This window comes from Mercenaria mercenaria, chromosome 17, assembly GCF_021730395.1.
Source record: "Mercenaria mercenaria strain notata chromosome 17, MADL_Memer_1, whole genome shotgun sequence".
Lineage (NCBI taxonomy): Eukaryota > Metazoa > Mollusca > Bivalvia > Venerida > Veneridae > Mercenaria > Mercenaria mercenaria.
Window position 1 is genome coordinate 56,844,228 of NC_069377.1, and position 16,131 is coordinate 56,860,358.

Below are 16,131 nucleotides of genomic sequence, written 5' to 3' on the forward strand. Positions count from 1 at the left end.
GTTAGGTCCGTCTGTGAAGGGACTTTGAAATAGCTTGGCACAAATGTTTCCCATAATGAGCCAACCTGTCTCGCGCAAGACCTATCCCCTGGCTCTAAGGTCAAGTTCCAACTTAGAGGTCAAATTATCACAGGGTCTGTTTTGTTCCTTGCCCATTCATCAAGAGATTCTAAAATTACTTGGCACACAATATCACATAATGAGACAACGTGTAACAAGGAAGACACAGGTCCCTAGCTTTAAGATCAAGGTCACACTTGGAGGTCAAAGGTCAGCAGGGTCTATTTCGTGCACAGTCCATAACTCTGCCTTTCATCAAGGGATTTTGAAATGACTTAGCACAGATGTTTTCAAAAATAAGACAATGCTTCGCGCTTAAGACCCAGATCCCTAGCTTAAAGGTCAAGGTCACATTTGGAGATTACAGCTTGAGAGCGTCAGTTTCAACTTCGGTTCATATCTCAACAATTCATTAAGATATTTTAAAATCACTAATGCCACCATACAAGTTTCAGTCAGAGTACCTGAGGTAAACAAGATTTATGGTTGTCTGTAATTGTATTTAGATTCATCACATGTTTGACCTCGTGGGAGTTAAATAAAGCCATTACGTACCAAGAAATGCATTATATACTGCTTTCCCTGAAAGTGCCGTTAACTACATTATGGTGAGTATGCACTCTTACGTAACAAATCAAAGAGCATGACCAAAATCCTAATTGGCTGTTGTGGGATTCGAGCCCGAGTCGCTCGGATGCTAGTCCATTGCACTGACCACTGAGGCAAAAGGTTGACTCCCTGACGCAGTTGTCAGAGATTGGCTTTAAACGTACAGGCTATGCGTAAGCGACCGTAACACTTCTCCTCTTCAAAGAAGTCATCATTTATGGAAAGCCTTATTGGAAAAGAAAAGAAACACATGCTATTCAAACACAACTGTTTATTTGGTAAATGTTTGTTCTATAAACAATTAATAATCTCTATATTTTCATTATGACATTCAGCTTTTAAAACGTTTTTAATTTGGCATTATATTTGTACAAGGTTTGAAAAAGATGAAAAACTTTAGTATTTTGCCTTGCATTAATACTCAGCTAGTAGTTGGGGGTTTTAACGGTATTTACAAACAATACTGCGCTAACCTCTTCCTTAAATGAGTAAAAACATTTATCCATAATCACATGGTTTTCATCGGGAATAGTATCCAGTATACAGATAACATTTAGTCTGTATGTGATTTTGTTTTTTTAAAGGAACAAACATATACATTTATGAGTAATTTATAAACCATGTTCGTTCATTTACAGAATTGTCTTTACAACGGGATATGTTTTGTTCATCAACTTGCTAAATATCATTCACTTGTTCAAATTCTAGTTTGAACACGTCATGTAGTAGTTTAATTATTTAAACATAAAACTAATGTTGAATTACAAGATATTTTTATGCAGATGCAATTATTTGGAAATGTATATATTCTGACCAAATATCTGGATAGTACTCTTTACCGGCTAGTTACCTATTTCAGCATTAAGTCATCAATCAATGTCCTTTGACATAAAACAGACGTAGAATGGCGGCCATTATGTCGAAATATATTCATATGGGAAATTCATTTTCTCATTCAAGAACTAAACAGTTGTCAATTTTTTTTATAAAACACAAACACCAAACAGGAGTAAGAAGAATTACATGCAATAGAATAAAAATATTCTTTAGATACTTTATATGTCTCAAACAGACTTAGTTGAAATGGAACTTAAAATGCAAATACAATTTTATCTGTACAAGGTAAGGAAGACATAGATCTATGAATTTTTACAGAATAGTTCAGACAATTTGAAATTGTTTTAGACATCGTAGTACAGCGGCTTTAATTTGTCGTTGTCAAATGTTTTCCTTATTTGTAATAAAATTCGCTTGACACTTCCGCGACACTTTATTGTTCAGACGAGTTAGGGGAGTTAACATGTTCGATGGCATTGTTCGACATTGAAGTAATTTTAATATGAGGTTGAACGATATGCGCATTATCAGTATGTTCCTTCGTAGTTACTATGAAAATTTGTGTATTGGCAGATCATTTCTAAACTATGTTAAGTTTCAATTGAATCTCAAACATCAAAATGTTTCCAGTATGATGCTAACATGGTCATGTCTGGATTGTTACGCCCTCCGTGACATCAGTTTCATGTGCTCGTCATGTTATAAGTTCACATCCGCTGTAGAAATAATACATATTTCTTGATCCAAATCAAGTAATCGATAAAATTCATGTTTTGGGTAAGAATATCTGTGTAAAAAACACTCTGAAAGAGCCTTTGATCTTTTCTAGATCTACCTAATATACTGCCCTGGTACCCCGATAACTGACGACTTAGATCGAACTATAAAAATCAAATCTATCATGAAAAAAGTAGAACTAAGATAGAAAAGTGGAAAGCCACATGCCGCCCAACCCGACATAAACGAAAATGTTGCAGGATCGGTTTGATTGAGCCTGTTCATGGACGGTAGTGAAAGTGCAAGCTACCGTCCACGCCCTCTACCCCCGGGTTGAGCAGAACTCAACATTTACACATGTTCTAAGCACCAGAATGTAATCTAGAAAAATCCGCAGATGTATTCATACGGCGGTGCACATGGAACGTTCTACGCTAATATAATCATTTTAACATCATACCTCTATGGCGATATATACCACGAGGAATTACGTGTTGAGAGAGATAAATATAAGTTGTAGAACTTGTTACACAGTCAACCTAAATGATAACTTAAAATAAACACTTAAATATGACACGAAGTAACGGGTAGAATATATAAGACTTTGAAGTGTTGAAATACTGGTATATAAACTCGTCAGTAATTTTCAAAGCAGTTAAGAAGATAGAATTAGAGGAGCAGTTCATAATTAAATAATGTCTCTTATACACACAAACCAAGACAAACTGTTTATCGTAAATTTTCTTCAATACGACGCCCTGAAAATAAATAATATGATATACGTTATTTTTATACAGACTGACAGACATAGATTTTGTATCCTTTATATACGCTTTGTGTAAACAACCTTTTCTTGTAATGATTCTAGCCGGAGGGTAATTAGAAACAAAACCTCGCGGATAGGACGATAGCTCCTACAACTAAACAGTCCGACCACTCTCAGACCTATATACATACTCATTCTTTCAATGACTGACTCCCTACAAACTACCATTTATCAATGGTATTTCATTAATCTGTTGGCGATCAAACAGCAAGCCGTGGTATGAAAGAGAAAGAAGTCTGTCAGCTTCTTATGCACTGAGACATCTTTCCCTCTCGTCCCTCGAAGTGTATCTTGATTCTGTACCATAACTATAGTTCTCCACAAGTAACAGACAAATCCCGACAAAAGTATGTGGTGGATGATAGATTATTTGAGATATATTATTTTCTGAGAACATACGCAACCCCCTTTGATCGAACTTATGACCTCATGATTCATCGCCTTGTGCTGTGCCTGTTTCACTAATGAACGGAATATATTGTTAAAGTAAAACCATTATAAAAACAATATACTGTGAAACCACTTAAATAAATTAAAGTTAGAGAATATCATCACCAACACTATAAATCTTACAGCTGCAGTATCCAAAACAATTGCAAGGTACTCACTGTCATGTTTATCTGAACATCGTCCAAATTGCAGCGAAAACAGACAACACTACTGTCGTAACCCCAATTCTTATGGATGCAGCTGAAACAATTAAAGTGTTGTTAAATACATTATTGTTCAATGAACTAAAATTTCTAGTTTGATCACTGGTTATAGGTATATGTATATTCAGGATCGAATCCTGCCGTATAGCTGCTTTATAGGTGCCATGATAAAGCTACACCAACTACACAAACAAAATGACAGTATATTTTTCTAAACTAAGAAAGAATGGTTTTAAAGGTAATATTAGCCTTTGGTTTGTTAATACGATGAATCTGGAACATAACAGATATAACTAGATCAGAACTTATGGAACACAATCAGAAATTACAATACTATGAATCATTCACAGACTGATACTACAGAAAACTAATATCCATGAATATAATAGTGATATTTACCAATGTTCGATTCACATGTGTTAACATTCATCACGAAGTTCGGACTGCATTGACATTTTTCAGACTCTGCATCGCACAGAGCATTTTCAATTTTTTCACACCCACCTCCATCGGCGGTACATTGAATTTCGTTCACAGCTGAAATTAAGTTTAATATTTGTTGTGAGTCAAAGGTTTTAAAACAGTTGATTGTACGTTTATTCAAGAACATTGAATTTCGCTCAGTGTAGAGAATCCATTCCTGTATACGCTTTAAGTCTACATGATAAATCTCGAATACGTGTATTCACCATTTGCCTGTGAATTTGAAATAGTAATGATATTAATCACAACAAATTTAATCGCAGTCAAACTCGTTTTCTGTTTCTGCTTGTTCGTATTTACAAAAATAGAAGAATATGCACGCTTTTAATTTGATGCCTAAAACTTCAGGACAAAGACATGCTAACCAAACACATCTGAATTGACATTTGTTTTTACTTCGTCTTTATTAAAAAATGTTTGAATGTCACAAACTCGAATTCAATATAGGATGATTAGCTAATAATTGAACATGATTCCTGAATTACAAGCTCATACAATGAAAAGTTTGTCGCAAATATGTTGACCACCCTGATAAAAATAACCCGACCTCCCCCTCGCACGCTATTGCAAATGCATCAAAACGAACATGTGTGACAATTCTTTGAAAATGGTGAGTTTTTAAAGGTGTTTGACTGTCCGGAAGTGGGGCCCCTTTAACCAGCCCTTTTCCGGAATTCAATGTTTATACCAGTATACTGACACTTGTTTCGTAAAGTAATGTACATGTTTTACATGCTGTCCAATTTTCATGTTAAACAACTGTTTTTTCTCCATGATTCGGTGTTGTTTGATTTTAGTTTCTCAAAGCGTTCTAACCCTTAAATAGTTATATAAACTTTTGAGTAATTTAGTTGTTTTGCCCTTTGTTCAATGAACTCTCTAGATTTAAAGTTATTTTTGGAAATTAGAAAATGCTGGTTTCAGCACTTTAAAAAAACTGTAAAAGATGTGATTCACAATATTTGCACCGCTGTGTTATTTTTCTCTATGATCTGGTGTATTAATTTCGCAGTAAAGTTCAATATGCAGTTGAAGGAACATTAATAAAGTGGTTGCAATTTATATCATGCTCAAAGTATCAATAAAGTATATCAATTACATTGATTACAATATATATGTTCATGTTGCTACGTCTTAACAATTAAGTTGTGATGTACGAGTGAAAGGCACACCCGATCAAATTCTAATGCTAAATGGAACATGCATATTTGAGCCTAAAAGCTTACACTTATTCCCTTTAAAATCATTTTCAAGCAAACTTACGAAAGCCGTCCTTTAAAGAGAATTCCTATAGCTGTTTTCCTTTCAAAGATTTTTTGTTCAAATACACACATATTTTATGATACTAAGATTTGTGCTAAAAACAATGAAAAAATAAACACAATGGGTCACTAGGCTTGTTTTTGTGAAAAAATGTTTTGAACATACCCATTGTTGCTGGAATTCCTAGCATGTTTTTTTAAACATTTTTATGATTTTCTGCTTTTTTTTATATTAAATACCAACAAAAATATGCATCAAGACAGCAGATTAAGGTTTATTCATTTTACAGAATTTATTATACACTTATTTCATATCATAGTCATATTTGTAATACTACATCATTACAATGATGGGTACAAATGAAAAAAATCTTGTTTCATATTAACTTTTGTGAACTTTTTTTTCAATGAAAGATAGTCATAGTAAATAATATTTTTTATTTTTTCAAATTTTGAAAAGACTATTTCATATTCTTTTCCTGTTTTCCTGTGTATAGATAATTGTATTGGAACATAAAACTGGCCAAAATGTATGGGTCACCAGGCTTAATTGTATATTAGTACCAAATGAATATAACTCCTGTTCGGACGAAAAATTGCCTGAACCTGACCATATTTATTAATTATATCTGCTAGAAGTTTAAAAATACTTAATCATTTCTATAATTGAATACTAGATGATCTGAAAGGAGATATTGTCTTATCAATACAGAGGTAATTAATTGTCTAACATTATATGAACAATACTGTCTTTGTACTAAAATGCGCAGTTAAAACACAGCCGCAAAAGGCAATTTGCAGGATACATGTCAGTACAACATAATTCAGTATCAACATTTGATTACTGATAAAACTTATTGAAAAATGTTATTTTAAACAAAATTCGTCTACTTAAGATTATCTGTCACATGTTTCAACAAATGTTGACTTCACTTCAATATTCCATAGAAAGTATCGGCTTCGCAGAAAGATGCGCATAAAAACTATAGAAATTCCCCTTAAACAAAACAAACAAAAAAAAAAAAAAAAAAAAAGAAAAGAAAAAAAAAAGGAGAATATAATATGTTTTTGTGCAACCATCCACATTTGTACATTACAATTATTACGACATAGCGTCAAACTTCATAGCGGTGCGCTGAAAAAGAAATCCAGTATGAACAAAGAGAGACAACTCGTATATATGTAATGTCGCCATTACTGTTTTAGGGCTACTTATCATGTTAAATGTATAAGATAATAGGTTATTTAAACCTGCGACATATGTATTGTATTGTACCTGAACCGCTGAAGGAAAATCAATAAAATATCTTATACAAATTTCTTATGAAGCACCTTTAAATATTTCACAAAACCATTAGGTAGTTTACTGCTGATTCGCTCAAAAGCTAATGATATGTTGTCATATAATATTTTTTGTTGGGGCTTTTCTTTATTGCTTCATTACTTAAACATAGCTTACAAGTGATATCATAATAGGACAAAATACCTGCGTTATTTGAAGATTACAAAAAATTATCTCATTATAGTCCCCGCTTCGGACAACGGAGAGGGAAATGCAAATCCTGTCCGTCACAAATGTTATGTATGGTATTGTTTTTTTTTACGGTTTACAGCAGAAGATAAAGAGGACCTTCCGTATGGGCGGCGGTTACCGCCAAAATTAGTAAATATACAATCCATTCATAAACAAGTCAGTCAGTGCAGTGCATTTCAACGCCATCTAGTCTAAAATTCAATCCCGTCCAATAAATTTGCATTCGACGCATTGTATTTTGAAACCATTTAACACAAAACTTCATTCCATCCATCTAAACATGGAACGATGCATTGAAACTTGTTGCGATGCACCGTACTATGAACTCATCAAACAAAACATGATACCATCCAGCTCAAAGTGAAGCCGTCTAACACAATGTGAAGACGATTAAACGCAACATGAATTCGTGCAGTGTAAAATGAAACGATTCATTAAAGCTTGGCGCCGTCTAATGCATACTGAAACCGTGTTGTGTGATTTTGAGCGGTGTATCAAAATTTGATGCCATGCAGCCAAATGTGAAGCCGTTTAACGAAACACGAGTACGTGCATTGTAAAAGGTTAATAAGACTATCAGTTCATAAGTTTGTCCTGTTATAAATATAGATTCTGGATCACTTTTACATAAGAATATCTTAAAATTTGTCCTAAAACCGACCTTGTGGTGAAATTCTAACATTTAATTTGACACTGTTCCTGCGATTTATCTGACTTATTTTCGTGAAACATCTTTCTTCTTAGTTTAAGCTTTGTCAGAAGTATGCTTCGTGAAACAGACTCAGTAATAGAAATAATAATGACAAAATTAACAAACACTAAAAATCTCCCGAGTTAATTATTAATCATATATTATCAATGTAAGCATATTTAGACAGTACGTCTAGATTACATGTATTTCACTGTACAGTTCATGTTTGTTTGTTGTTTTTTCGGGGGTGGGGTGTGTGTGTGTGTGTGGGGGGGGGGGGGGGGGGGGCGGGGGGAGCGGAAGATCTTGGGTGGACAGTCTTTTATAAAATTTATGTAAGCGATACACCATTCAAATGTTTCCTAAATCAGTATATTGATGTTTTGTAAAAGTCCTAAGGAGGCATCCCCTCCCTTGAAACTAAATCCAACAAAAGTAATTGTTTTGATGTTTGTAAACGAATATATATACATATTATGTATAAACAATGCAATATTTTTTACTGGTACAGAACTATACTCTACGCCACGTGTGAAAATATTGCATATGGTGAAAATCGGTAAAATATATGTCCACCTTTCATTGAAACAAATGAATGGCCTCTATATCTTACATTCTTTATCTTCATTTACATTTTATTGTATTGAAGTTAATGTGCATTATGAAGTTGTTGTATAACTCTGGATGCAAAAATTACAATATACCTTTAGCTATGCAAGTGTCATCTGATTCTTGATGCTCGTAAGCGTCTGCACAGACACAGGTACGTGGTGCATCGGTTTTACACAAGGAGTTATCAACAGCCTCACAGTCTGTATCTGCTGCGCATGTATTACCAATGACTTTAAATAAAAAAGTAAGCGTGTCAACTTTTATACAGTCGTCTAAAAGTAGTACAAGCTAGATAAATTGTGCAAATCCTACGATTCGTGAGAATAACTGGTGTTCACATGACACTGCATGACATTTCAAATTTGCTATGTCTTTCACAAGAGTAAGTCGTTAATATGCGTCCATTGTGACTTACGGACAAGTAGACATCAAGTTTCATGAAAACAAATTTTAAGAATATTTATAAACATACAGAGGAGACTGTTATCAAACATTGAATATTTGGGCATATGAAAAGACACGTGTTTTATATTATTTTACAAAGATCTACACTTTTACTTTTAAAAGTGATGCATCATATTTTCTTCAACGGTATTTCTTACAATGAATATCATTAAGCTGATGAATACGTGCTTAAGTTACTTTAGTCTATACTTGGTATACTGCATCAGTGAGCTGTTGTATAACTCTGGATGCGAAAGTGACAATATACCTTTAGCTATGCAAGTGTCATCTGATTGCTGGTGCTTGTAAGTGTCTGCACAGATACAGGTACGTGGTGCATCGGTTTTACACTTAGAATTATCAACTTCTTTACAGTCTGTATTTTCTGTGCATGTATCACCAATAACTGTAAATAAAAATGAATACGTCAGGTGTTATTCAGCCGTCTAAAAGTAGTACAAAGCTAGATAATTTGTTCAAAACGAACAATACATTGAAAAATTTGACTGGCTTACACCGAAATAGGTCTTGTCTTGGGCATATGAAAAGACACGTGTTTTATATTATTTTGCAAAGATCTACACTTTTACTTTTAAAATTGATGCATCATATTTTCTTCAACGGTATTTCTTACAATGAATATCATTAAGCTGATGAATATGTGCTTAAGTTACTTTAGTCTATACTTGGTATACTGCATCAGTGAGCTGTTGTATAACTCTGGATGCAAAAGTTACAATATATCTTTAGCTATGCAAGTGTCATCTGATTGCTGGTGCTTGTAAGTGTCTGCACAGATACAGGTACGTGGTGCATCGGTTTTACACTTAGAATTATCAACTTCTTTACAGTCTGTATCTGCTGTGCATGTATCACCAATAACTGTAAATACAAATGAATACGTCAGGTGTTATTCAGCCGTCTAAAAGTAGTACAAGGCTAGATAATTTGTTCAAAGCGAAAAAAACATTGAAAAATTTGACTGGCTTACACCGAAATAGGTCTTGTGCTAGGTGCTAGGGGGCGTGGGCAGTGTTGCTTTTTCCATTACTGCCCATGAACAGACTCAATCAAACCGAGTCTGCAATTTTCACTATTTGCGTTGTTCTCGGTGCTTCCGAGGGATCTACTTTCCAGATTTTATTGTCTTATACATAGGTAAGTCGTCAATATGCGTCAGATTTTATTTATGCACAAATTGACTTCAATTGTCATGGAAATAAGTTTTAACGATATTGGTGACTGTTATCAAACATGGAATATTTGAGCATATGAAGACAAACCTCTATTGTATATATATGCATACACTGTCACATATTTACAATTCGTACATCTTATATTTTTCAAAAGTCTTTTAAAAGTCATATTTCATTAAAGTTGATGGAAATATGCCTAAGTTAATTAAGTCTATACTTTTGTATACTAAGTAAATGAATTGCAAAGTTACAATATACCTTTAGCTATGCAAGTGTCATCTGATTCCTGGTGCTTGTAAGCGTCTGCACAGATACAGGTACGGGTTTCTTCGGTTTTACACTTAGAGTTATCAACTACTTTACAGTCTGTATCTGCTGTGCATGTATCACCAATAACTGTAAATAATCAAAGCATTGTAAACACTGGAGGACGGATTTTCTTGAAATGTATTGACTCTGTCAGGTCCAAGATCAGCAATGTCCAATTTCTGTTGGGACTGTTAAACTTGTAAATGTCTTTTTCGTTTTTTTATGTTTTTTTTTCTCTTTTTTTACAACAGTGTAATAATTTCCTTGCCAAATTTCTATGTTCATTGCGAATTTAATGACTAAATATGAACAATGCAGACTATCATGATCAGACTGCACATATGTGCATGTAGACACATACACACAATTACAAAACAGTAATAACTATTACAGATTAACCGAGAGCTAAGTAATATTCTTCTCCGCAATATAATAAATTTCTTTCTCAGTAAACTTCCAAGTATCATAAATCATTGGAAAAGTATTTTACTTCTTGATTATCGAAAGCATCTATCATAATTCTATCATTCTATTTCACTTCTTTGTGGTGATTAAAAATAACAAATAGCCTAGCTAGCCTTTACTTTCCCTAAATTCTGAATTATTAGTACAGCTAACTTATTTGTGAATTCCATTGATGTTAAATCGTCAATGAAAAATGCGGCATTCAAAGATAAGAACAATGTCTCGTATACAAAGTGTGCTTAGTTTATCGGTCTGCTTGCGTTTATACTAAACTAATCGTCTGCATTCAATTAAAGCGTAGTAATAATAGTTGTTCTATGTGCTACCATTTGGGAACTATTTTCTTTCGGCGAAGTGTTAAATATATGGTGGTTATCAAAAATCGACTAAGCCGAAATCCGTATATGTATTATTGTGGTTCCACTGGCCGGAATTGTCTTCGACAATCCGTCAAAAATATTTCAAGTGTTATTCAGTCGTCTAAAAGTTGTACAACGCTCGATAATTTGTTCAAAACGGGCAATATGTTGAAAGATATTTGTTCACATGACTGGCTTACATCTAAAATTTGTCTTGTCTTACACAAAGATAAGTCGTCAATATGCGTCAGTTTTTTTATTCATGTACAACTAGACTTCAATTTTCATTTTAAAAAGTTTTAACCATATTGGTGTACAGAAACAGGTACGTGGTGGATCGGTTTTACACACGGGGTTATCAACTGCTCCGTTGTATGTATCTAATGTGCGTGTACCACCAATAACTTTAAAGTTAAAGCTAAGTTCTAATAAATGTTTTATATTTTGGTTTGAAAAGTGTTCAAAGCTAGTCAGTCATATGCTAAAAGCATATCATGTGCTGAAAGACAGTTTAATTAGGTTGCATAAATTTCGATTGTCTTTGTCTGTTTGGCTTAAGGTCACATAGACGACCGATGGTGGAACAAGACACCGCATGCCCCCACCCCTCCCGGGCATAATTGCACCTAGGAAGAACCGCCGACCTTCCGTAATCGATGTTGATGGCTTTCTCACATGACAAATGTTTACAACATAGCAAGAATTTGAACCCACAACGGTGAGGTACAAGTGATTCGAGCACAGCAACTTTAACCACGAAATAATGGTCTTTTCATACATCGAGTGTGTTGTAAAATAACGTTCTAACTTGGATTGGTTTTAATAAACTAAAAAATGACCATATAAAGAGTTCAATTTATACATGCTTTATGGTTGTTTTGTACAAAAACGTAAATACAGCTTACAAATCTAACATAAGCCTCCTTGTTTTAAAGTAATATGACTGTCATATTATAGCCCCCGTTTCTTACAAAATTAATGTTAGGTAAGATTAAGCAATTATGTCTGTCTGCCGGTCAAGCGGTTTACATGTAAGCGATACAAAATTCTTATGTTCCCTAAAATAGAATTTTTGCAAATTAACAATTCGTAAGTTTCAAGACAGTATGCAGCTGCTGCATGTAACAAAAAAATGGCCGATTATATATTGTTAGTAATTTACATATAAGAAATGAAAAGGTTGAAATGGAATGATTTACAAACAGATAGAGAAACATTTTGAATGTGAATAAAGTATCAAATTTCATTAGAATTAGTTAGTTATGAAAAAAAACTGCGTTAACAAGCGAACTAGATTAGATCGTTCTAATTTATGTCGCCATTTCTTAAAAATTAAAACCGTTTACTAGCGGATATTCTAACACGAGCCAATTTGTGTCCGTATTAAACAAAAATAGCTGAGAATTGTGACTTATTACGCATCAATTATTTCACTTTTTGTACGTTACAATTATACTTTCAAACGCCATAATGGCGCACTGGAAATGAAACCGACACAAAACGGGCAAATATTTGATGGATGTAGTTAAGGTTGAACAATATAAGTCGTGATAACGTGTTAGAATAGAAATGATTCATCTCAAACAGTGACTTGCTCTAGAATACAATCTTTGTATGTCTTTCAGATGCGTATTATTACATAAATCGAGCTGCGCCCTCGTGAGCTAACTCCTTTGCACCTGAATTCAAAGCAATGATTTTATTCAACGACAAATCTCTGTCTGAAATATATTATTTCTTGGTTTCAAAGTTTTAGGCTAACTGTTCAAACAACATCGATTAATATATAGATGCAATAAATTAAGTACTTATCTGACAAATCAAAATCAACAAGAAACTGTAACAGAGCTACAAACGTTCCTCGCCTTGGGAATTTTTTTTCAAAAAAAAAAAACAACATATTACATGCCATTACATCATCTTTCAAGTAATAGGGCAACATAATACCAATTTATAAATGTCATAACTGTATACGATGTAATTCATGAAGTTTAGAAATGTCTGGAAATCTTTGATTGTGAATTTTTTTGTATTTTACAGATTTAATGTGAGTTTATTTTAAATTGATAGGGAAAACTAAATAAAAATATCATGAAATGTTTTATCACATTAAAGAGAGTTAATTGATAAACAATGAAATAATTTCACTTATATGATATTAAATAATACTTATTATTTTATTAATAAATAATAATATTTATTTTGGCGCATCAAGCTTGGTGTGTATCCAAGGTTACCAATCTATGTTTGGTATTTGGATACACTCGGCATTTTCCGTACTAGTAATCATTAGCGTGTGACCACTGGTCATTCGATAGTCGGCACATGTACAACCAACACAAAATGTAATGGTTTCAAAATCCCACCCACCACTCTCATTTAGGTGCCATGCCATTTAGGTGCCTATTTGTTAATGATACATGTTAGTGAATATCTAGTAGGTCATCATTTGTTACTTATATATAATAATAAAAAAAAAGATGCAGAATGGATCTGTTCTAAATGGGTCTGGATTACAGATGTTTTGCAGGTACATATCTCTGTATAGATGGAGAATATAGTCAAGTTGTTAAGTTTCAAAGAGAAATGAGACGAGTTACACAAGTTTGTTTTTTGTGGAGTAGCTGGTACATGTATGGAGACCTATTTTGCTGTTTACAATATTATTTATGTAATTTGAAGTATTCTGCCGGTGGAGTTTTATATATTTTCAGGCTGTTGATGCAGTAAAGGGAGGAACATTGTGTACAGACAGTAATTAAAAATGAACAATATACCAAGCACAAATGGTATACCAAGCAAAAATGGAAGGAGTACAAACAGTTTTGGAAATCATAATGTGACATCAGTTTAACATGTACATACATGACAGATTAACTAAGCCAGTCAAGTGGATTGTATAAATCAAATTTATCCAAGACTTTCGTGGAATATAAACTTGAATGTAATGAAGTTTAGAAAAGAGAATGACTAACTATAAATAGCTACAAAATTAATGTCACAATAATTGTATAACATGAACATTTAAGTACCTTATCTGATGAGTCATTTGATCAGTTACAGAGCATGAAAATTCACAAACTCTGGAATCTTTAAACTGACATACAAATCAGACTCGCTCTGTCACAGGCAAACAGTAATTTCCTGTACCAAAACTAGGAGACATACAAACCGGGAATCATTTGAAGAAAATCAGCTGCAGTGGCCCTTGGCAGGACATTTGCTTAGTATGTCACGACAGGACAGTGAATAAGATGAATAATGTTACAATAGCAAGTCACATGGATGAATATAAATATACTCTCTTGTAGTTATATATATTACTTTAAGACAATTAAGTTTGTAAAGAGCGTTTAAATAACTTACAACACTAATAAACAGAACAGGAAACACTAATATAGTTAACAGAAACAGTTAAGCCTGGAGAAATGTTTGTTCAAATGTAGTTTTATCAACTGACTTGGGCAAACGGAAACTAAGAAGTGGTCAGCTCCTTAACATCGAAGAATATTAATCGCCGTCTCAACAATAGTCTTAGCATGAACACAAAGTACTTTTTCAGCAGAGTGAAAGTAATATTCCATGATTCATTTCGGAGATGTTCAGTTGCAAAGATAATTTTTCTATTGTGTAAATTAGCCATTGTTGTTTTTACATGTTGAAACTTGCTTAAATAGTGCAATGAACTTAAATCGATATGAATTTTGAACAGTCATTGTTTTGTAAATATAATTGATGTACTTTTTATGTTGTATAAATTGTATAGTCATCCAGGTCACGTAATCCAACGCTTTCCCGTACTTTTCTCTCAAGAGTTTTTAGGGTTTTGGTGCGCGGATTACAAATAACACTTGTACATAATTTTACCGTGTTTAATCTATGTTCATTGCACTATTAACTGTTATGCCACAAAGAACTAAGTTGTTTATGATATGTTATCTTTCACTTCACCATCTATGTTATGTATCTAGGATGAATGTTTACATCATTCTGTTATAGGACCATATGTTAGACGGGCTATGGCCAATTATGTTATTCTATTTTGTAAAAAAAGAAAAGTTTCTATTTGAATATGAAATCAATCTGATATTTGTCCTTTTTGTGGGAAATATGTTATGAAGTTTCAGTTCTAGATATACGATTGGAAACATTATTTCTTAGGATTCTGTTGTCGCTCCTGAACGTATTGAGTAGAAAATGAAGAGATATAAATGCAATGACTTAACTCTTTAAGATTAAATAACCTATTATATACTTTAATTTATAGTATTCTGTCGCGTTGATGAGGGTATGAAACTGACATCGAGTAAGCATGTGTATTAACCATCACATATCCAATTCAAGTCTAAATTTATTTCAGTGATATGTGAAATCTTGTAGATTTAAGCTTTCTATACTATGGGTGACTATGGTTGCAATGCTCCTTGTCCTTGGTAACTTGGGTGGCTGTGGTCACAATCTCCTTAGGTAGTTAGGTTTTTCGTCCACATGCTAAATTTGCCCGAGTAACTTTCAATTTGCATAAATCAGTTTAACATTTGAGTGAATAAGGCAGCTTTTGCAGTGATAATTGAAATCTTGTAGATTTTAACTTGCTATACTATGGGTGACTATAGTCACAATGTACCTTGTCCTTGGAAACATGGGTGGCTGGGGTCACAATGCTCCTAGGTAGTTTAAGTTTTCCATCTACATGCTAAATTTGCCTGAGTTACATTTGCCTAAATCAGTTTATTATTTGAGTGGATAAGGCAGTTTTTGCAGTGATAATTGAGATCTTGTAGATTTTAACTTGCTATACTATGGGTGACTAAGGTCACAATACTTCTTAGGTAGTTTGGTTGTCATCTACACACTAAAGTTATCCTAACTGCTTTTTGCCTATATCCAGTAAACATTTTAGTTAATGTGTTATTCTCATAATATAACTAAACGGGGATAATGTTACAACACACAGGTTGGTTTCCTGTAGCAGTAGTGATGTAAGCTACTTGGGCAGTTGAAAGTGTAACAACTGTTTTATGGTTGTAGGTTGTTGTTATAGCGATGTACTTCGCTAGGTTGGTTGGAAGTA

At 33.5% G+C, this 16,131-nt stretch overlaps 1 protein-coding gene across 1 annotated transcript in view; it reads right to left on the reverse strand.

Moving 5' to 3' along the window:
• Nucleotides 1-923: 923 nt before the first annotated feature.
• The window catches only part of LOC123535703 (rh5-interacting protein-like), a 49,535-nt gene continuing 34,327 nt past the window's right edge, over nt 924-16,131 (reverse strand). Inside the window, exons 4-10 of the mRNA XM_053527857.1 lie at nt 10,183-10,320; nt 9,485-9,610; nt 8,997-9,134; nt 8,377-8,514; nt 4,102-4,239; nt 3,658-3,739; nt 924-2,981 (exon numbers count right to left, since the gene is read on the reverse strand). Of these exons, the coding sequence (XP_053383832.1) occupies nt 3,666-3,739; nt 4,102-4,239; nt 8,377-8,514; nt 8,997-9,134; nt 9,485-9,610; nt 10,183-10,320 (752 nt within the window). The 3' untranslated portion in view covers nt 924-2,981; nt 3,658-3,665. The remainder of the gene's footprint in view (nt 2,982-3,657; nt 3,740-4,101; nt 4,240-8,376; nt 8,515-8,996; nt 9,135-9,484; nt 9,611-10,182; nt 10,321-16,131) is intronic.